We start from the raw sequence: 22945 nt of genomic DNA, 5'->3' as shown, positions 1-22945 counted from the left end.
AAACCATTACAATACATATATATGTCAAGACTTGGTCCTGGGTGTTTGCTTTTCCGGGATGCAACGGAAAGTTGGCACGGGCGAGACGGGAATGAAGGTACATGATGTATTTAATATATCAAAAAAGTACAAACGAAAAGCGCGCACAGTGGCGGAGAACAAACTATGAAACAAAAAGACTATAGCAAAAAAGTACAAACGAAAAGCGCGCACAATGGCGGAGAACAAACTATGAAACCCAAAAAGACTATACACATGGAACAAAAACTTACTTTGGCATGGACAAAAAGGAGCAGCGTGAGCAATGGACATGAAAAAAAAGTCAGAAATTCGCAGAGCATAAATATGGAGAGGTCGTCAGAAAGACAAACTGAAAAACACTGAACTTAAATACTACAGACATGATTAACGAAAACAGGTGCGTGACTCAAGACGTGAAACAGGTGCGTGACGTGACAGGTGAAAACTAATGGGTTGCTATGGTGACAATCAAGAGTGCACAATGAGTCCAAACGTGGAACAGGTGAAACTAATGGGTAATCATTCAAACAAGACAAGGGAGTGAAAAGCCAGAAACTAAACAAAACATGACTTAAAACAAAACATGATTACATAGACATGACAATATATATATATATTTTTTTAACCTTTAAGGCTCTCAAGTGTGACTCCAAAGTGTCTCAGTCATAAACATGTTAAACATATGTCAATATTAAAAAACACAATATTTGTGATATTTTCCCCCCCAAAATATATTTCAAAGTGGAGTATTTGATGTGAAGTAATTGGAGCCTAGACTAAGTCAATAATTAATAACAACATTGATTTTGATTCATTATTATTTTTGGAGCAAAGCCAAAAAAACAGCCTGCATTGCAACCTTTTTCTCTTTACATTTCACCTGTTTGCTCTTTTATTTCACTTTTTTATGTTTTTTTTTTTTTTTTTTTTAAATAAACATTTTTAGAATGTGCCGCGGGACATAAAAAAAATCAGCTAGGGGCCGCAATCGGCCCCGAGCCGCCCTTTGGACATCTCTGGTGGAAGCAGTGAAAAAATATGCGTCTTAAGTTACTTAAAAGACATTTTTGCGCGGGGACAAGACGAGGAGGTTGAGGAGCGGGAGCAGGTGCTCGCGCCGCATCTGTTCAAGTCGGACATGCGGGGCAGATTTATAAAAGGGAGGTTCATCTCACGCCAGACACATCTTTGGGAAGAAGACGGACGGAACTTTTATGAACCCCGCGAACTCAGGAAGGGTCACGTCGCCGTGTAACCAATACAGCGGGGACGCTGAAAACGTCCATTGTCCTGCCGCACACTCATCATTTTAACGGGGAATTTGAATGAATAAGGAACGCGAGCCACTCTCGTGTTACATCCTTGTTCCGTTTGGAGCAGATACAGTGCATCCGGAAAGCATTCATAGCGCTTCACTTTTTCCACACATTTTGTTATGTTACACAATGGAATACATTCATTTTTATCCTCAAAAATCTACACACAATACCCCATAATAACAATGTCAAAATGTTTTTTGTAGAAATTTCTAAAAATGTAGTACAAACCCAAAACCAGTGAAGTTGTCACGTTGTGTAAATGGTAAATAAAAAGAGAATACAATGATTTGCAAATCATTTTCAACTTATATTCAATTGAATAGACTGCAAAGACAAGATATTTAACATTCGGACTGGTAAACTTTGTTATTTTTTGCAAATATTAGCTCATTTGGAATTTGACGCCTGCAACGTGTTTCAAAAAAGCTGGCACAAGTGGCACAAAAGACTGAGAAAGTTGAGGAATGCTCATCAAACACTTATTTGGAACATCCCACAGGTGAACAGGCTAATTGGGAACAGGTGGGTGCCATGATTGGGTATAAAAAGCAGCTTCCATGAAATGCTCAGTCATTCACAAACAAGGATGGGGCGAGGGTCACCACTTTGTCAACAAATGCGTGAGCAAATTGTCCAACATGTTTAAGAACAACATTTCTCAACCAGATTTTGCAAGGAATTTAGGGATTTCACCATCTACGGTCCGTAATATCATCAAAATCACTGCACGTAAGCGGCTTTCCATAACTTGAGTTGATTTATTTTGGAAAACCTTGTTACATTGTTTAATGCATCCAGCGGGGCATCACAACAAAATTAGGCATAAAAACGTGTTAATTGCACGACTGTATACTGTATATCGGTATCGGTAATTAAGAGTTGGACAATATCGGAATATCGGCAAAAAAAGCCATTATCGGACATCTCTACCATTTACCATTTAATGTGGCTGCTAAAGATTAAGTCTGAGTCCATTAATAAATTGTCAGTATTTATAATATTAGAGTGTTTGATGAGCATTCCTCAACTTTCTCAGTCTTTTTTGCCACTTGTGCCAGCTTTTTTGAAAGCATGTTGCAGGCATCAAATTCCAAATGAGCTAATATTTGCAAAAAATAATAAAGTTTTCCAGTTGGAACATTAAGTATCTTGTCTTTGCAGTCTATTCAATTGAATATAAGTTGAAAAGGATTTACAAATCATTGTATTCTGTTTTTATTTACCATTTACACAACGTGACAACTTCACTGCTTTTGGGGTTTGTATAAACAGCTTTTTACACGTGTGTAAAATGATTGGATGATGAAACAAAGTGCTTGAGTGTGAATCACGTCAGTCATATGGAAGGGTAAAAACGAGAGACGTCCGATAATGGCTTTTTTGCCGATATTGTCCGACTCTTAATTACCGATTCCGATATCAACCGATACTGATATATACAGTCGTGGAATTAACACATTATTATGCCTAATTTTGTTGTGATGCCCCGCTGGATGCATTAAACAATGTAACAAGGTTTTCTAAAAATAAATCAACTCAAGTTATGGAAAACAAAAAATGCCAACATGGCACTGCCATATTTATTATTGAAGTCACAAAGTGCATTGTTTTTTTTCAACATGCCTCAAAACAGCAGCTTGGAATTTGGGACATGCTCGACCTGAGAGAGCATGAGGAGGTTGAGGTGGGCGGGGTTGAGGTGGGGGGGGGGGATAGGGGGTAGCGGGGGGTGTATATTGTAGCGTCCCGGAAGAGTTAGTGCCGTAAGGGCTTCTGGGTATTTGTTCTGTTGTGTTACGGTGCGGATATTCTCCCGAAATGTGTTTGTCATTCTTGTTTGGTGTGGGTTCACAGTGTGGCGCATATTTGTAACAGTGTTAAAGTTGTTTATACGGTCACCCTCAGTGTGACCTGTATGGCTGTTGACCAAGTATGCATTTGCATTCACTTGTGTGTGTGTAAAGCCGTAGATATTATGTGACTGGGTCGTCACGCAAAGGCAGTGCCTTTAAGGCAGGGGTCACCAACGCGGTGCCCGCGGGCACCAGGTCGCCCGTAAGGACCAGATGAGTAGCCCGCTGGCCTGTTCTAAAAATAGCTCGAATAGCAGCACTTACTAGTGAGCTGCCTCTATTTTTTAAATTGTATTTATTTACTAGCAAGCTGGTCTCGCTTTGCTCGACATTTTTAATTCTAAGAGAGACAAAACTCAAATAGAATTTGAAAATCCAAGAAAATATTTTAAAGACTTGGTCTTCACTAACTGACTAAGAAACAGATAACAGATATGGTGTCCAGTTCAAAGTGTGACATGATTTATTTAAAAATTTGAGAGTTGACTTTTGTATTTTACATGAGTTATTATTTGTACAAACGTGGTGCAAAGTAATTCATGATTTGTTAAAAAATGTTAGTGGCTAGCTAGTTAAAATGGGATATTGTGATTTCACAAGACTGTCTTAAAAGTGATCATTTGAAAATGTTCAATTTGAAAAATGTGCACTTAGAGAAAATATAAAAAATAAAGTGTTGCACATTGATATTTATCTGTTTCTATATATATTTATTGTGAGAAATCATTAAGATGATCAGTGTTTCCACAAAGATAAATATCATTAATTATTAATAATAACATAGAGTTAAAGGTAAATTGAGCAAATTGGCTATTTCTGGCAATTTATTTAAATGTGTATCAAACTGGTAGCCCTTTGCATTAATCAGTACCCAAGAAGTAGCTCTTGGTTTCAAAAAGGTTGGTGACCCCTGCTTTAAGGTTTATTGGCGCTCTGTACTTCTCCCTACGTCCGTGTACACAGCGGCGTTTTAAAAAGTCATCAATTCTACTTTTTGAAACCGACACAGATAATTTCCGATATTACATTTTAAAGCATTTATCGGCCGATAATATCGGCGGTCCGATATTATCGGACATCTCTAGTAAAAACACCCTGGATGGACAGCAGTGGCCCACTTATGTAACTAAAGACTGCCGATGCATACCTGCCAACTTTTGAAATCAGAAAAACCTAGTAGCCAGGGTCCAGGGGCCGCAGGCCCCGGTAGGTCCAGGACAAAGTCCTGGTGGGGGGTTCAGGCTTCGCCCCCCGACGCAAAATGATTATTAGCATTCAGACAGGTAAAAATGTTGCTAAAACCATCACTTTTCTATCAGTCACAGTGACTTTTCAAAACAAAAATATTACAGCAAAAATCATATGGGTTGATTGACATGTTTATTCTGTAAGCTAACTTCAATAGTTTGAAATTAATGCCAGTTATCCTGTCAACCTTTCACAAGACTTCAATTTGTTAATTGAAAGTATAAACAGTATAAACACTTTTTACAGTAAACAAATGGTAAAACAGTACTAAACAATTCCATTAAAAAAAAAATTGGTGTCATTATTAACTTTCTGTCCAAGCTTGTATAATCTACTGCCTTGTTCAATTGTATAAAATATTTTGTGCCTAAAATTCACATTTCTATCACAATTATCATACTGTAAACATGGTAAGCTAACTTCATTAAAATTAATAGTCCTGTCAATAGAATGGAATTACAATTCAAATGTAGTTTTTTTGTAAGCCTTTCAAAAGAATTCAAAATATGAAAAATTAATGAAAATTAATTTAAGCCATCAGACACTTGAAAAGTGGCATATCACATCTCTAATGTAATCATTTTAACTTTTCAACAGAAATAGCACTGCAAAAATATTAAGGACATACTTCTGTATTTTGGTAGTTATGCTGTCAACATTTAACAAGATTTCTTCAACTTGGACTTGAAAGCATAAATAGTATAAACACTTCTAACAGTATAACAGTACTAAACAATTCCAATAGATAACATTGGTGTCATTACCTTTTTGTGGCTAAAATCCGAAAAACTTTGAAAGTTTTCCACTTGTATCGCTAGCAACGGCATTAGACTTGTGTTTTTTTGTCCCAGCGTGGTCTTTTACATCGCTAATTCCTCCGTGTCCGATCGAAAAATCTTGTCTGCACAAGGTGCAATTCGCGTAGTTTTCACCCTTTTTGGAACGGATAATTATTCCCGGATAGGCTTTTGAATATTCTTTACGGAATGACTGCAGTTTTCTTTTCGGTTTAAGACTCGTTTGCGATTTTTCTCCGGCTGATTCCATGATCGTTCGCTCGTTTGGAAACAATGGCAACTGGTGCCTCGTGCTTGGCAGCGGTGCTATAAATAGCCTCGCGCATTTAAAAAAAAAAAATGTTTTTAATTAATGAAAAACCGTATTTTTTATCACTGCAACCGTAACCCGGAATAGGTTGATGAAAACCGTACTAATTACGGGAAAACCGGAGTAGTTGGCAGGTATGCCGATGTGAGGCCCTCGGTTTTCCCAGCAAATCCTGGCCAATATTCGCTAACGCCCTGCTTTGCTGTCACATCCCCCTGCTGTCGGCTCGCTTTAGCTGCAGTCTTGGAGGAAATACTCGCACTTCACCAGAGGGTTTGCCCTAATGCTCCGGCTCGCCCTGACACGCTGTTATTAAATGTCATAAAGAAGTCATCGCAAAAAAACCCCCCAACATATTCTCAGCTTGAGCCGAATGCTTCGTGACACAAGAAAACGACTCGGTTCGGGTGATTTTTGTTTCTCTTTTTTCTGCACGGTTGCACATAATATAGTAATTCCAACCATAACTGATCGGGTTTCCTGCGCAAACACAAGGCCCGCTAAAACCGGCGTGGAAAATAAGGCGATGACATACATTAGACGTGTAATAGACGTTATTAATGGAACATTCGACGCTCAAGTCTGTACTGTTGCACTGAAGTGGGCTATTTTTGGGGGGGTTCGAACCACCGGCCTTGATAATGACTGTATCATGCTCTTTTCATTGGGACCATATGTTTGCTTTTTTGCAACCTGCCACTCAGACTGTGTGTGTGTGTTGCAGAATGTTCCGCCAGCAGCAAAGGGGATGACACAGACCACACATGCTATCAAGGTAGTGGAAGTTCCATGCGTGACAGCTTCTAAGCCCGTGTTGTGTTTGCCCTGACAGCGGCGCTAGGGTAGTCATTGTGAGATTAGCGCTTAGGTGCTATCACGGCACTCCTTTGTGTGTCTTTGGCGGTATGCAGTTTGACGAGGAGGCGCCCCTAAAAATAGTCCCAAATTGACCTTTATTCCATCAAAAGGAGCGCGGTGGTTTGTCTTAGTCCCCGGACCGCACCCGTCACTAAATCAACTTTTTATGAAGCAATACGAGGCGGTAAGATTTCTTTAGGGCTCCGCGTGTGTATTTACACTCTAATCTCAGAGGGAAAGATCACAAGGAGAGTACTTTGAGTTCTGGTTACACCTCGCAAACCTGCATACGGCGCACGGAACTCCCAGGAATGTCGACGGAGTTCACAATAGTTGCTACTGTTCGGTGTTTGTTTTTGGTCTGTCGGGGTGGCGCCAAGGGCCAACTTTTAGATTGCCACTGAAATACACTACAAAGCCCAAAACCGGTGAAGTTGGCACGTTGTGTAAATGGTAAATAAAAACAGTGATTTGCAGATCCCTTTCAACGTATATTCAATTTAATAGACTGCAAAGACAAGATACTTAACGTTCGAAAAATGGAAAACAGTGTTATTTTTTGCTCATTTGGAATTTGATGCTTGCAACATGTTTCAAAATAGCTGGCACAAGTGGCAAAAAAGACTGGGAAAGTTGAGGAATGCTCATCAAACACTCTAATATTATAAATACTGACAATTTATTAATGGACTCTAAAAGAGAGCTAAAACAAAAGTAGCAAAATGAAAAAATGATAAATAAATAATGTGACAACGCCTGCGTGCCGCCAGAAAACAAAAAGAAGAGGAAGGACGCCTACGTGCAATCACTGCTATCATTGCTGAAGCTCCATAACGACTAAAGAAATGAAAAGTTTTGTCTGAAGAGACAAAAAAAAAAAAGAAAAATGGAGCTAATCTAGTAAAATGTACAAAACCCAAAACCAGTGAAGTTGGCACGTTGTGTAAATGGTAAATAAAAACAGCGATTTGCAAATCCTTTTCAATGTATATTCAATTGAATAGACTGCAAAGACAAGATACTTAACGTTCGAAATGGAAAACGTTGTTATTTTTTGCAAATATTAGCTCATTTGGAATTTGATGCTTGCAACATGTTTCAAAAAAGCTGGCACAAGTGGCAAAAAAGACTAGGAAAGTTGAGGAATGCTCATCAAACCTCTAATATTATAAATACTGACAATTTATTAATGGACTCAAAAAGAGAGCTAAAACAAAAGTAGCAAAAGGGAAAAGTGATGAATAAATAATGTGACAACGCCTGCGTGCCGCCAGAAAACAAAAAGAAGAGGAAGGACGCCTACGTGCAATCACTGCTATCATTGCTGAAGCTCCATAACAACTAAAGAAATGAAAAGTTTTGTCTGAAGAGACAAAAGAAAAAGAAAAATGGAGCCTAATCTAGTAAAATGTACAAAACCCAAAACCAGTGAAGTTGTCACGTTGTGTAAATGGTAAATAAAAACAGAATACAATGATTTGCAAATCCTTTTCAACTTATATTCAATTGAATAGACTGCAAAGACAAGATACTTAACGTTCGAACTGGAAAACTTTGTTATTTTTTGCAAATATTAGCTCATTTGGAATTTGATGCTTGCAACATGTTTCAAAAAAGCTGGCACAAGTGGCAAAAAAGACTGGGAAAGTTGAGGAATGCTCATCAAACACTCTAATAATATAAATACTTACAATTTATTAATGGACTCAAAAAGAGAGCTAAAACAAAAGTAGCAAAAGGAAAAAGTGATAAATAAATAATGTGACAACGCCTGCGTGCCGCCAGAAAACAAAAAGAAGAGGAAGGACGCCTACGTGCAATCACTGCTATCATTGCTGAAGCTCCATAACAACTAAAGAAATGAAAAGTTTTGTCTGAAGAGACAAAAAAAAAAGAAAAATGGAGCCTAATCTAGTAAAATGTACAAAACCCAAAACCAGTGAAGTTGGCACGTTGTGTAAATGGTAAATAAAAAGAGAATACAATGATTTGCAAATCCTTTTCAACTTATATTCAATTTAATAGACTGCAAAGACAAGATACTTAACGTTCGAAATGGAAAACGTTGTTATTTTTTGCAAATATTAGCTCATTTGGAATTTGATGCTTGCAACATGTTTCAAAAAAGCTGGCACAAGTGGCAAAAAAGACTGGGGAAGTTGAGGAATGCTCATCAAACACTCTAATATTATAAATACTGACAATTTATTAATGGACTCAAAAAAAGAGCTAAAACAAAAGTAGCAAAAAGAAAAAGTGATGAATAAATAATGTGACAACGCCTGCGTGCCGCCAGAAAACAAAAAGAAGAGGAAGGACGCCTACGTGCAATCACTGCTATCATTGCTGAAGCTCCAAAACAACCAAAGAAATAAAAAAGTTTTGTCTGAAGAGACAAAAAAAGAAAAGAAAAATGGAGCTAATCTAGTAAAATGTACAAAACCCAAAACCAGTGAAGTTGTCACGTTGTGTAAATGGTAAATAAAAACAGTGATTTGCAAATCCTTTTCAACGTATATTCAATTGAATAGACTGCAAAGACAAGATACTTAACGTTCGAACTGGAAAACGTTGTTATTTTTTGCAAATATTAGCTCATTTGGAATTTGATGCCTACAACATGTTTCAAAAAAGCTGGCACAAGTGGCAAAAAAGACTGGGAAAGTTGAGGAATGCTCATCAAACACTCTAATATTATAAATACTGACAATTTATTAATGGACTCAAAAAGAGAGCTAAAACAAAAGTAGCAAAAGGAAAAAGTGATAAATAAATAATGTGACAACGCCTGCGTGCCGCCAGAAAACAAAAAGAAGAGGAAGGACGCCTACGTGCAATCACTGCTATCATTGCTGAAGCTCCATAACAACCAAAGAAATGAAAAGTTTTTTTGAAGAGACAAAAAAAAAAGAAAAATGGAGCCTAATCTAGTAAAATGTACAAAACCCAAAACCAGTGAAGTTGGCACGTTGTGTAAATGGTAAATAAAAACTGGGATTTGCAGATCCTTTTCAACGTATATTCAATTGAATACACTGCAAAGACAAGATACTTAACGTTCGAAATGGAAAACGTTATTATTTTTTGCAAATATTAGCTCATTTGGAATTTGATGCTTGCAACATGTTTCAAAAAAGCTGGCACAAGTGGCAAAAAAGACTGGGAAAGTTGAGGAATGCTCATCAAACACTCTAATATTATAAATACTGACAATTTATTAATGGACTCTAAAAGAGAGCTAAAACAAAAGTAGAAAAAGGGAAAAGTGATAAATAAATAATGTGACAACGCCTGCGTGCCGCCAGAAAACAAAAAGAAGAGGAAGGACGCCTACGTGCAATCACTGCTATCATTGCTGAAGCTCCATAACAACTAAAGAAATGAAACGTTTTGTCTGAAGAGACAAAAAAAAAGAAAAATGGAGCCTAATCTAGTAAAATGTACAAAACCCAAAACCAGTGAAGTTGTCACGTTGTGTAAATGGTAAATAAAAACAGTGATTTGCAAATCATTTTCAACTTATATTCAAATGAATAGACTGCAAAGACAAGATAATTAACGTTCGAACTGGAAAACGGTGTTATTTTTTGCAAATATTAGCTCATTTGGAATTTGATGCTTGCAACATGTTTCAAAAAAGCTGGCACAAGTGGCAAAAAAGACTGGGAAAGTTGAGGAATTCTCATCAAACACTCTAATATTATAAATACTGACAATTTATTAATGGACTCAAAAAGAGAGCTAAAACAAAAGTAGCAAAAGGAAAAAGTCATAAATAAATAATGTGACAACACCTGAGTGCCGCCAGAAAACAAAAAGAAGAAGAGGAAGGACGCCTATGTGCAATCACTGCTATCATGGCTGAAGCTCCAAAACAACCAAAGAAATGAAAAGTTTTGTCTGAGGAGACAAAAAAAAAGAAAAATGGAGCCTAATCTAGTAAAATGTACAAAACCCAAAACCAGTGAAGTTGTCACGTTGTGTAAATGGTAAATAAAAACAGAATACAATGATTTGCAAATCCTTTTCAACTTATATTCAATTGAATAGACTGCAAAGACAAGATACTTAACGTTCGAACTGGAAAACGTTGTTATTTTTTGCAAATATTAGCTCATTTGGAATTTGATGCCTGCAACATGTTTCAAAAAAGCTGGCACCAGTGGCAAAAAAGACAGGGAAAGTTGAGGAATGCTCATCAAACACTTATTTGGAACATCCCACAGGTGAACAGGCTAATTGGGAACAGGTGGGCGCCATGGTTGGGTATAAAAGCAGCTTCCATGAAATTCTCAGTCATTTACAAACAAGGATGGGGCGAGGGTCACCACTCTGTCAACAAATGCGTGAGCAAATCGTCCAACAGTTTAAGAACAACATTTCTCAACCAGCTATTGCAGGGAATTTAGGGATTTCACCATCTACGGTCCGTAATATCACCAAAAAATTCAGAAAATCTGGAGAAATCACTGCACGTAAGCGATGATATTATGGACCTTCGATCCCTCAGGCGGTACTGTATCAAAAAATGACATCAGTGTGTAAAGGATATCAAAAATGGGATCAGGAACACTCCAGAAAACCACTGTCAGTAACTACAGTTGGTCGCTACATCTGTAAGTGCAAGTTAAAACTCTCCTATGCAAAGCCAAAGCCATTTATCAACAACACCCAGAAACGCCGCCGGCTTCGCTGGGCCCGAGCTCATCTAAGATGGACTGATGCAAAGTAGAAAAATGTTCTGTGGTCTGACGAGTCCACATTTCAAATTGTTTTTGGAAACTGTGGACGTCGTGTCCTCCGGACCAAAGAGGAAAAGAACCATCCGGATTGTTATAGGCACAAAGTTGAAAAGCCAGCATCTGTGATGGTATGGGGGTGTATTAGTGCCCAACTTACACATGTGGGAAGGCACCATTAATGCTGAAAGGTACATACAGGTTTTGGAGCAACATATGTTGCCATCCAAGAAACGTTATCATGGACGCCCCTGCTTATTTCAGCAAGACAATGCCAAGCCACGTGTTACAACAGCGGGGCTTCATAGTAAAAGAGTGCGGGTACTAGACTGGCCTGCCTGTAGTCCAGACCTGTCTCCCATTGAAAATGTGTGGCGCATTATGAAGCCTAAAATACCACAACGGAGACCCCCGGACTGTTGAACAACTTAAGCTGTACATCAAGCAAGAATGGGAAATAATTCCACCTGAAAAACTTCAAAAATGTGTCTCCTCAGTTCCCAAACGTTTACTGAGTGTTGTTAAAAGAAAAGGCCATGTAACACAGTGGTAAAAATGCCCCTGTGACAACTTTTTTGCAATGTGTTGCTGCCATTAAATTCAAAGTCCATGATTATTTGCACAAAAAAAACAAGTTCTCAGTGTGAACATTAAATATATTGTCTTTGCAGTCTATTCAATTGAATATAAGTTGAAAAGGATTTGCAAATCATTGTATTCTGTTTTTATTTACAAATTAACCAAAAACGTGCCAACTTCACTGGTTTTGGGTTTTGTAAATTCTGGAGCCAGAAATCGAATTCAGTGCTTCTATACGTAGCGACCGAATTCCTCCCAGACACGTACACGTAAAATTAAACAGTGCCTTATTTCAGAACCTTCGTTGCTCATGACGTCACGTCCGGTTGCAGACTAAACGCCTCAACAAGTGGCCATCATTTTCCATGCTACCAAAGCAAGTATGCCTGATATAAAACACTCTAACATAAATATAGTGGCAGTCACACACAAGAGATCTGTTTGGACTGCAATATGACTCAAGTAAACAACAGCAACATTTTACATGTTCCATTGAAAATATAGAACATTACACACGGCGCTCAAAAATCTATCAAAATGTTTTAGTACGACTTTGGTAAGCTATGAAGCCACACCGCTTGATGTGCTTCAACATAGGAGTATTATTATGGTGTGTGTATAAAGTAAGACATATTATCTGCCGTTTTGTTCCGCAATATTATGCACAAGCAACTTTTCTTACCTTCTGGTCCCTGCTGATCTGTATTTGGGATCTGCATAAGTCCTGAAAAATTGCGCGCATCCGCCTTTGTCGGTGTCGATAAGCTTCTTCTTTTTCTCTATCTTCTTGTTATGTCATCCTCCACTGTTGCCATTTCTAATATGAAGTAGTGTAAAGTTCTTACTTATATCTGTCTGTGAACTCACCATGAAAGCGCTAAAACATACCGGTGTAGTGACTTTACATTATTCACCCAAGGAACTTTAGTTATTAGAGAGTTCCGGTCGGACGTTTTTTCACGGGACACATAGAGATGCTATTCCGTTATTGATTGAAGTAAAGTCTGAATGTCATTAAAACAGTTAGCACCATCTTTTGACACTTCTTCCACCCCCGTCCTTGCACGCTACACCGCTACAACAAAGATGACGAGGAGAAGACGCTGCCGAAAAAAAAAAAAAATGACTCCTTTAATGTCTATCTGTGTTGGCCCTGCGATGAGGTGGCGACTTGTCCAGGGTGTACCCCGCCTTCCGCCCGATTGTAGCTGAGATAGGCTCCAGCGCCCCCCGCGACCCCAAAAGGGAATAAGCGGTAGAAAATGGATGGATGGATGGACTCCTTTAATGCACCCTATAATCTGGTGCGCCTTACATATGAAAAAAGATCGAAAATAGAGCATTCGTCAGCAGTGCGCCTTATAATCCGAAATGATGGTATACACACACATCCTTGAGAGGCCATGATGGAGTGTCATGTCTATTGAGTAAACATGTGCTGACGGGTCGCAAGGTTGGATCCTTTTTATTGCGAACATTAGCTTGGGACTGGTGGTGACATTTGATTGTGTGCTGATATCAAGGTAATGTGTGGACGCTCGTGTTTGCTCGCAGTGGTTTGGGAAGTAAAAGGCAAACATGCAGCGCTCAAGGGGTAAGGGGCTGGGGTGCGGCGAAGTCGTCGATGATGATGGTGAACGCTTGGGCTTTCTCTTCGTGATGCATTCTTAAAACATGTCCATGTTTGCTCGGCTGACAAAGTGGAAATATGTGCACCCCAAACAGAATTCATTATTAACAATATACTGGATATCATTAGATTATTGATTCTCAAACTGTGGTACGCCCTTAACCTCTTAAGGCCCAAGCTGTTTGTTTACATGCTTTTTTTTTATGTATCTTTGCTATTTGGACTTATTGGACCCTAATTAGAATAAAAACTAAGAATTATCTTCTGATATGATGTACTTAGTCCATAAATAACAAACGTGTACTTTATGTAGGAAAAAGGACAACGTTTTTATATTTGGCCCGACATTTTAAATTGAGTTTAACGTCCTAAATTCCTCAAACATCAGTTTGGCTATCGATTTATGTCTAAAAACAGAAACAAAAAAAAACTAAAACCGTCAATCTACTAGCGACTTGCCTGCAGCTAGTTCTTATTTTTACACTTTTTTTTTCCCAAATTCCATTGTATGTTATACTCTTCTGACACCACCAGATGGCAGTATAAGTGTCCACATAAGTGGCCATAAGACCCCAATTCAGTAGTGTACACAATTTTGGAAATAAGAGCTAAAAAGGTGCTGTCCACGCATGTGGCCACTAAGCCTTTATAAATATTCACACACATTGTCACCGTTCAGATTGTGTGTAATGTTACAATGGCCAACATATAAATATACTCGTTAAATAAAACCTTAGCCTTGTTTTCTACGCTACTGTATTTCAATATCGGTCGTTATTGTGGTACTTGTAGAGTCAAGTGTTTTCCGAAGTGGTGCTTTGAGGACCACTGCATTAGATATCACGTTAATTTGCTCAAATTTGAACGTTTTGTTACGATAGTTAAGCATTTATTGACTTACACCGGATTAATTTTTAGCATATTTGGTGTACAAAATGTATCAGAGTGACTATAATTAAATTAAAAAGTGTTTGGATCACAGCTATCTGCACATGGACACAATTAATGGGATTAAAAGCCTAAACGGAATAAAAATGCTCCATGTAAACACACCATTCAGAATATTCTAGCCAGATCACAAACGTTCGGATCAAATTTTCCTTCCGATCTATTTATGTCGATAGTCATTCAGGTCGGAGCGCAAAATCCGGGTCGAAATTATCCTTAGTGCGCATGTTTGTGACGTCAGATATGCTTTGGTGGTGGAGTGGGGACTCAATTTAATAGTCTCGGAATAAAGCAATTGTCTTGCTGCTGTCTCATTTAATTCAACATGTACCGACGTAGCGTTATATACCTTTGACTTTGTTGCTCTAAAACCGAGACTAGCAAAAAGAAAAGTACGGTCTGGAGTGTCGAGATCCAGTCGTCGTCTCAACGAGCTGTTTTATACACGACTTTACAGCTACTCCAAGTGCTAACTGCTAGCCTCAGGCACGTACACAGCATGTCGAAACATGAAGACATGCAGCAAACCGCACATATGACAACACTGAGGGCGCAGAGCAGCTCCATTTCAAAAAGAGCGCTAAAACAAAAGTAGCAAACAGAAGGAAACATGTATAAATAAATAATGTGACAACGTCGGACGAGCATACATGCACAGAGCCATGTTTGTTTACAGCGGAAGTCACTGCTTCTTCTTCTTCTACTTCCCTTTTGTCATGTCTGTGTGATCATGTTTTTGTTTTGGTCATGTTCGGTTTTGTTTTTGGACTTTTTGTGCACTTTTGTTTTGTCACCATAGCAACCATTAGTTTTCACCTGTCACGTCACGCACCTGTTTCACATTTTGAGTCACGCACCTGTTTTCGTTAATCATGTCTATAGTATTTAAGTTCATTGTTTTCAGTTTGTCGTTCTGACGACATCTCCACATTTATGCTTCTGCACACTCTCCACACACCCTTAAGACCCTTGCTGCTCTTTTTTCATGTCCATCGTTCACGCTGCTCCTTTTTGTCCATGCCATGTAAGTTTTGTTTATTATTGCCACAGTTAGTGTTTTTTGTTGTTCATAGTTTTTGCCTTTGTGCAAGTATTTGGTTTCATAGTTTGTTCTCCGCCATTGTGCGCGCCTTTTGTTTACTTCCTGTTTTTGTAGTTTAAATAAAAATGTACTTACATTCCCGTCTCGCCCGAGCCAACTTTCCGTTGCATCCAGGAAAAGCATACACCCAAGACCAAGTCATGACACCTTTATGGTATGTGCTGCGCTTGTCAAGTTTTCCGATTTAAAGCAGCACTAAGTAACTTTCCAATCTTCATAAAATATTTTCATAACTTTTGGTAGGACTTACAACTAGTTGAACGACACCTCTGTCATGGCCTGAGGGGTTTGTATCGCTTTTACTGGCACTTAGCGACTTTTAAGGAGGGTGGTAGGAACCCTGCCACACAAAAAACTACAAATGCGCTGACTCGCTTTACGGCGTACGTCACTCCCTCTTTCCCCATTCGTTAAAAAGTCAGAAGTCGATGTGAACGCCTGCGTGCCGCCAGAAAAAAAAAAGAAGAAGAGGAAGGATGTCTACGTGCAATCACTGCTATCATGGCTGAAGCTCCAAAACAACCAAAGAAATGAAAAGTTTTGTCTGAGGAGACAAAAAAAAAAGAAAAATGGAGCCTAATCTAGTAAAATGTACAAAACCCAAAACCAGTGAAGTTGGCACGTTGTGTAAATGGTAAATAAAAACAGAATACAATGATTTGCAAATCCTTTTCAACTTATATTCAATTGAATAGACTGCAAAGACAAGATATTTAACGTTCAAACTGGTAAACTTTGTTATTTTTTGCAAATATTAGCTCATTTGGAATTTGATGCCTGCAGCATGTTTAAAAAAAGCTGGCACAAGTCGCAAAAAAGACTGAGAAAGTTGAGGAATGCTCATCAAACACTTATTTGGATCATCCCACAGGTAAACAGGCTGATTGGGAACAGGTGGGTGCCATGATTGGGTATAAAAGCAGCTTCCATGAAATGCTCAGTCATTCACAAACAAGGATGGGGCGAGGGTCACCACTTTGTGGACAAATGCCTGAGCAAATCGTCCAACAGTTTAAGAGCAACATTTCTCAACCAGCTTTTGCAAGGAATTTAGGGATTTCACTATCTATGCCAAGGGTAGGGAACCTATGGCTCTTTCGATGACTGCATCTGGCTCTCAGATAAATCTTAGCTGACATTGCTTAACACGATAAATAATTAATCATTCCACTGGTTATCACAGTGTTAAAAAATAACGTTCAAATTATAAAACATCCTCATGCATTTTAATCCATCCATCCGTTTTCTATCGCACCTGTTCAAGAAGTCGCATTAATGGTAAGAAGTGTTATATTTACTATTGGTTAGCTTTAGGATAACAATGTTATTAAAACGAATAAGAGACTTATTATACTCAAAAAATGTTGGTCTTATTTAAAAATGTTTAATTGTTTAGTTGTATTCAGTGTTAAAAAAATATTATATGCCTCTCACGGAAATACATTTTGAAATATTTGGCTTTCATGGCTCTCTCAGGCAAAAAGGTTCCCGACCCCTGATCTACGCTCTGTAATATCATCAAAAGTTTCAGAGAATATGGAGAAATCACTGCACGTAAGCGACGATATTACGGATTTTCGATTCCTCAGGCGACATCAGTGTGTAAAGGATATCACCACGTGGGCTCAGGAACACTTCAGAAAACCACTGTCAGTAACTACAGTTGGTCGCTACATCTGTAAGTGCAAGTTAGAACTCTACTATGCAAAGCTAGAAGCCATTTATCAACAACACCCAGAAACGCCGCCGGCTTCGCTGGGCCCGAGCTCATCTAAGATGGACTGATGACTTTAATATTATCTTGTTTTTTTGTTTTTTTTAACTGCTCGCTCCTTTTGTGGCCTTCTTGTTTGTTTGCGTGATAATAATGTATATTTTGCCCGCCCCCCCCCCATTCCCGGTGTCTCTTTTGACTTCTTGAGTCGCCGCTAGAGTTCAATCCGGTCTTCAAACACATCTTATTTTCAGGCCCCTCCACTTTATTGGTTTACTTTAATTAGTGAAATTGGAGAGGGGGGGGTGTGGGTAAATGAGGCGAGGGAGAGGAGGTGTGTGTGTGTGGTGGGGCGGGGTGCGTAAATACTGAAAACAAACATGGCAGTTGAATGGGAGGATGGCGGCGAGTGCAGCTCCGATGCCTCTGCGCAGACGGAAGGGGACACATGGTGTAAGCAAACACTGGTAATTGCATTAGATTCCCTATGGCACATGGGTAATCTTCATCATCCCCCCAACCCACCCCCCGCCCCCCCTACCTCCGCCTCTCCCCCCACTCCCATGAATCCCACAAGACAACAGAACCCATCTTCCTTCTCCTTCATGATATTATTTATACAAAACATGGGGTGGGGAGGGGGTCTTTGATACATGGTATATGTATCAATATATATATATAAAAGGTTTTAATCTGCAGAATAGTGTAATAATATTAATGGGCTTGTCGATTATTTTAGTGATGGAGTAATTATCGATTCATTTGTTTGATTAATCAAGTAATCATATAAAACACACTTTATAGCTTCAATGCATATTTTCGGGAAAATAAGTGAAATAAACAAAACAATTTCTGTTTGCCATAACCTTCATAATTTTTTCTATTAAATGCAAATTATCAACATTGAAATTACACTTTTAACATGTGTGCATTTATTTTAAAAAATGAATAAATAAATAAGATTGAATAAAATATTTAAACAATTTTTGTTTTTTAATTAGTTTTTACATTTTTTTTTTTTTAATCACGGCACCCACACACCACCGCTCTCATGTACGCTCTTTGTCAGCGGTCGTGCAGAAACTATGTCCACAAATGTAAAGTTCCTGGCGCTCCATGCGTTCTGTTTTTCATCACTTTTTATTAGTTAAACTCATTAAAACGATTAATCGAAGCAACAGAAAATAAATCAGAGCTTGATGAATCATTGCAGACCTAAATATTAGTAAATATAATAATTATGATAAGAAATTAAACATCTAAAGGAGGTTCGATTAGATGTTGTACTAATTTCGGTTGTTAGCACAAAGCTAAAATGTGGATGTTTAAATATTTATCATATATTGATTAATCTACATTGTATTGATTTTAGTATATTTATTAAAATGGCCCCCGCAGCTTATAATATATGTGGCCCTTGCTGGAAAAAAAATGGAGCTCATTAGCTTGTGTGTTATTGTTTATGTCCTAAAAATTATATTTGTCCTCTTTTGCTTCCTTCTTTGTTGGAGGCTGCTGCTCGCTAATATTATTGTTTTTTTTACGATGTATCATACATATTAGAATGACTCCTTGAGGGCCACATTGCAGTTATGGTATCCCTCATAGGGCTGGCTGTAACAGTCAATATATATGAATATTAACATTTAATCAATGCATTTGACTTTTTTGAACATACAATTTGATGGATAATTTGCTTTTAAATCATAAGCATTTTTTTTTTTATCAACATCATGTTTGAAATATCTAATGTTGTAATATTTGTAGTATTATTAGATAATATACGCAACTGCGTGCATCTTTCTTTGTCAAAATGGAACGATTGAATACATTTAGCCAGAAAATAAAGTACTTTATTTCCACATAAAATTATTTTGAGTTTGACACAATGGGGGTGAATAATACTAACAATAATAAGATATATAATATAGGTATAAAAATAAGGTAGACATATCTACCTAAATATATTCCAATTTCATACTTCTTTTAATTAAAATTGTGTCTAAATGAATTTAAGTGTACTTTTATAAAAAACATGTACACTGCAAGATTTAAAACGTTATTTATAGAAACTTCCCTCGTTTTAAAAAGTTATTTCTAGTCATTGACTCACTTTAACTTTACTATTAATTATTAAATTATTTTTTCTATTTTAGTTTAAAAATGTTGAAATTGAGAAAGTAACTATTCAAATAAGACATTTAGTTTTTTTTCCCCCCACGTAGAAAATCGTGTTTAAAGAAGATTTGGCGATTTGAGAATTGCATGTTGAATACTGCTTGTTTTCAGAATAAAGTACTTAAAAGTGTTGCTAATATGTAGATGTACAAATCTTAATTTTGCTATTTTCACGTAAAATTATCCGTCCATGCAGCGAGTTCATTTCACTAGTTTTTAGTATTTTATTTGTTATTTTTTTAATACTATGACAACTCTTTTATGCAGTGTAGAATCCTCAGCATCTTTACTTTAATTATTTTTCTGTAATTTTTTTAAATTTTTTTTGTTTTTATTTTTATTTTTTTTGAATTTTTGGGGGGTTGGGGTAAACAAAAAAAGGTGTCTGTTTTCTTAGTACCTGTATTATAATTTCCCTACCAAATTAATATATACATATTGTTTAAAAAAAGAAAAATCCTCAGTATCCACCAGATGGCGACAAAGTGCACCCCAATGACTTAATGCCTGCTTCTAATACTGCCAAATGATGATACAAAAAGGAAGCAAACTGGCATTGTGGGTTTTATGTGTTGAAGTTGAGAGAGTTGTCCTGGTGTTCTGGGCGGGATTGTCCCTGCCCGAGTCCAAGTGTCATATCACCGGTGGATGCTGGGATTGAGCGGATATAAGAGGCTTTGAAGGGAAGCCTCGGGTCCACAGGGAGTGGATCTGTGTGGCCCAGAAAATAAACAACGCTCCAAAGTGATGAGGACTTTATGAAGGCCTCACGGTCTCACTGGTGCTGGTGTTATAGCGCCCTGCGAGCGACTCAGCTATCAAAACACCACAAAGTGATCACGCTCGGTCGGTGACAGTCAGGACGTCTTCATCTTCACCACCCCCCCTCCCCCACGGTGCACACAATTAGCGTTTATTGACCGCCGGGGTAGTCATTGCACCGCCCGGATTAGGAGGGCGGGCTCAGCCCCCCACCACAAAGTGCTGTGGCACGTCTAATGGCCGACAAACAAACAAGCGTGATCCCTTAAAGACCACCCGCCCGGACACCTCGACCACGTCTCACCTGTGCCCGGGGGTAATCCCTACCTGTGTCTCCCTTCCTGCCGTCCCCCGCCACAGACGTGTCCCGACAAGTTAGCTGGAACACCCACCGACGCCACTTTCGGTTCCTCTTAGCTCAGGTGTGTCAAAGTCAAGGCCCACGGACCAGATCTGATTGTACGATAAAAAACAAGTCAGTCGACAGAATTTTTATGTAGAAAATAAAAATAGTAACTTTTTTTTTTAATTTTACAGTAATGCACTGTGAAAAGAACAACAAAAAAATGCAGATTTTAAAGCACAAAACTGGCAGCTCAGTTGCCAGAATTTTAACGTAAAAATAAAAAAATGCTTTAATTTTTATTTACAGCAATGCACTGTAAAAAAAAAAATCAGTAGATTTTACGGTAAAAAAAACACCAAAAAACATGTCAGTCGACAGAATTTTTATGTAGAAAATAAAAATAGTAACTTTTTATTTTATTTTACAGTAATGCACTGTAAAACAAACAAAAAAACACAGATTTTAAAGCACAAAACTGGCAGCTCAGTTGCCAGAATTTTAACTTAAAAATAAAAAATGCTTTTTGGTTAATTACAACAATGCACTGTAAAAAAATTTAAAAAAATAATTCAGTAAATTTTACAGTAAAACCCCCCAAAAAACATGTCAGTCGACATTTTTTTTATGTAGAAAATAAAAATAGTAACTTTTTAAAATTTTACAATAATGCACTGTAAGATAAAAATAGTAACTTTTAAAAAAAAATCTTACAGTAATGCACTGTAAAACAAACAAAAAAACACAGATTTTAAAGCACAAAACTGGCAGCTCAGTTGCCAGAATTTTAACTTAAAAATAAAAAATGCTTTTTTTTTATTTACAACAATGCACTGTAAAAGATTTAAAAAAATAATTCAGTAGATTTTACGGTAAAACCCCCCAAAAAAACATGTCAGTCGACATCATTTTTATGTAGAAAATAAAAATAGTAACTTTTTAAAATTTTACAATAATGCACTGTAAGATAAAAATAGTAACTTTAAAAAAAAAAAATCTTACAGTAATGCACTGTAAAACAAACAAAAAAACACAGATTTTAAAGCACAAAACTGGCAGCTCAGTTGCCAGAATTTTAACTTAAAAATAAAAAACGTTTTTGTTTTTTTATTTACAACAATGCACTGTAAAAAATTTACAAAAAATAATTCAGTAGATTTTACGGTTAAAACCCCCAAAAAACATGTCAGTCGTCATCATTTTTATGTAGAAAATAAAAATAGTAACTTTTTAAAAGTATACAATAATGCACTGTAAGATAAAAATAGTAACTTTAAAAAAAAAATCTTACAGTAATGCACTGTAAAACAAACAAAAAAAACCCGCAGAATTTAAAGCACAAAACCGGCAGCTCAGTTGCCAAAATTTTTACGTAAAAATAAAAAACGCTTCTTTTTTATTTATTTACAGCAATGCGCTGTAAAAAAAACCCCAAAAAACATGTCAGAGTTTCAATGTAGAAAATGAAAATAGTAACTTTTTTAAATCTTACAGTAATGCACTGTAAAACAAACAAACAAACAAACACAGATTTTAAAGCACAAAACTGGCAGCTCAGTTGCCAGAATTTTAATGTAAAAATAAAAAACGCTTTTTTTTTTATATTTACAGCAATGCACTTAAAAAAAAATAAAAAAATCTGTAGATTTTACGGTAAAAACCCTCCAAAAAACATGTCTGTCGACATAATTTTTATGTAGAAAATAAAAATAGTAACTTTTAAAATTTTTACAGTAACTTGAAGAAAAATGGGCTGCATGGTCGAGTCGCCAGAAGAAAGCCATTTCTGCGCAAATGTCACAAAGTATCCCGCTTACATTACACCAAACATCACAGAGACAAGCCTCAAAACTTCTGGAACAAAGTACTTTGGAGTGATGAGACCATAATTGAACTTTTTGGTCACTCGACCATAATTGAACTTTTTGGTCACTCGACCATGCAGCCCTTTTTTTCTTCAAGTGCCTCCTTATTGTGCATCTTGAAACAGCCACACCACAATTTTTCAGAGAGTCCTGTATTTCAGCTGAAGTTATTTGTGGATTTTTCTTTGCATCTCGAACAATTTTCCTGGCAGTTGTGGCTGAAATCTTTGCTGGTCTACCCGAATCCCTCATTTTCCACTTCATAATCAGCGTTTGAACACTGCTGATTGACATTCTCAATTCCTTGGATATCTTTTTATACCCCTTTCCTGTTTTATGCAGTTCAATTACCTTTTCTCGCAGATCCTTTGACAATTCTTTTGCCTTCCCCATGACTCAGAATCCAGAAACATCTGTGCAGCACTAGATGAAAGATGCAATGGTCTGTCAGAAGCCCAGAAACTAACTGACCTTTTTATACACACACATTCATTACAAACAAACATGTCACAGGTGAGGATTGGAACCTTGATTAGCCGTTCAAACCTGTTTGTGCATGTTATTAGATCAAAGTCACTGGGGTATGTAAACTTTTGATCAGGGTCATTTAGGTACTTTCTTTGGTCATTTTGATTTAAAAAGAGTAAACACAGTTGTTTGCCAATAAATAGCTTCACAC

The 22945-nt window shown here is 37.4% G+C and overlaps 1 protein-coding gene and 1 long non-coding RNA gene across 3 annotated transcripts in view; one reads left to right on the top strand and one right to left on the bottom strand.

The window, feature by feature from the left end:
• LOC133616981 (alcohol dehydrogenase class-3-like) overlaps positions 1 to 17844 on the top strand; it is a 39902-nt gene extending 22058 nt beyond the window's left edge. Inside the window, exons 9-10 of one of the 2 annotated variants that reach the window (XM_061976600.1) lie at positions 6273 to 6323; positions 16881 to 17844. In XM_061976600.1, the coding sequence (XP_061832584.1) occupies positions 6273 to 6300 (28 nt within the window). In that variant the 3' untranslated portion in view covers positions 6301 to 6323; positions 16881 to 17844. Of the gene's footprint in view, positions 1 to 6272; positions 7569 to 16880 lie in introns of those variants that run through there. The other variant, XM_061976599.2, reaches the window with a different exon arrangement.
• Positions 17845 to 20226: 2382 nt separating this feature from the next.
• LOC133616983 (uncharacterized) overlaps positions 20227 to 22945 on the bottom strand; it is a 166668-nt gene continuing 163949 nt past the window's right edge. The window contains exons 5-6 of the long non-coding RNA XR_009816929.1: positions 22618 to 22689; positions 20227 to 20511 (exon numbers count right to left, since the gene is read on the bottom strand). This is a non-coding gene — a long non-coding RNA (uncharacterized lncRNA). The remainder of the gene's footprint in view (positions 20512 to 22617; positions 22690 to 22945) is intronic.

This window comes from Nerophis lumbriciformis, linkage group LG16 (genome assembly GCF_033978685.3).
Source record: "Nerophis lumbriciformis linkage group LG16, RoL_Nlum_v2.1, whole genome shotgun sequence".
NCBI classification, from domain to species: domain Eukaryota; kingdom Metazoa; phylum Chordata; class Actinopteri; order Syngnathiformes; family Syngnathidae; genus Nerophis; species Nerophis lumbriciformis.
Note: the sequence above shows the minus strand (reverse complement) of the source record. Positions and strands in the feature narration are given on the sequence as shown.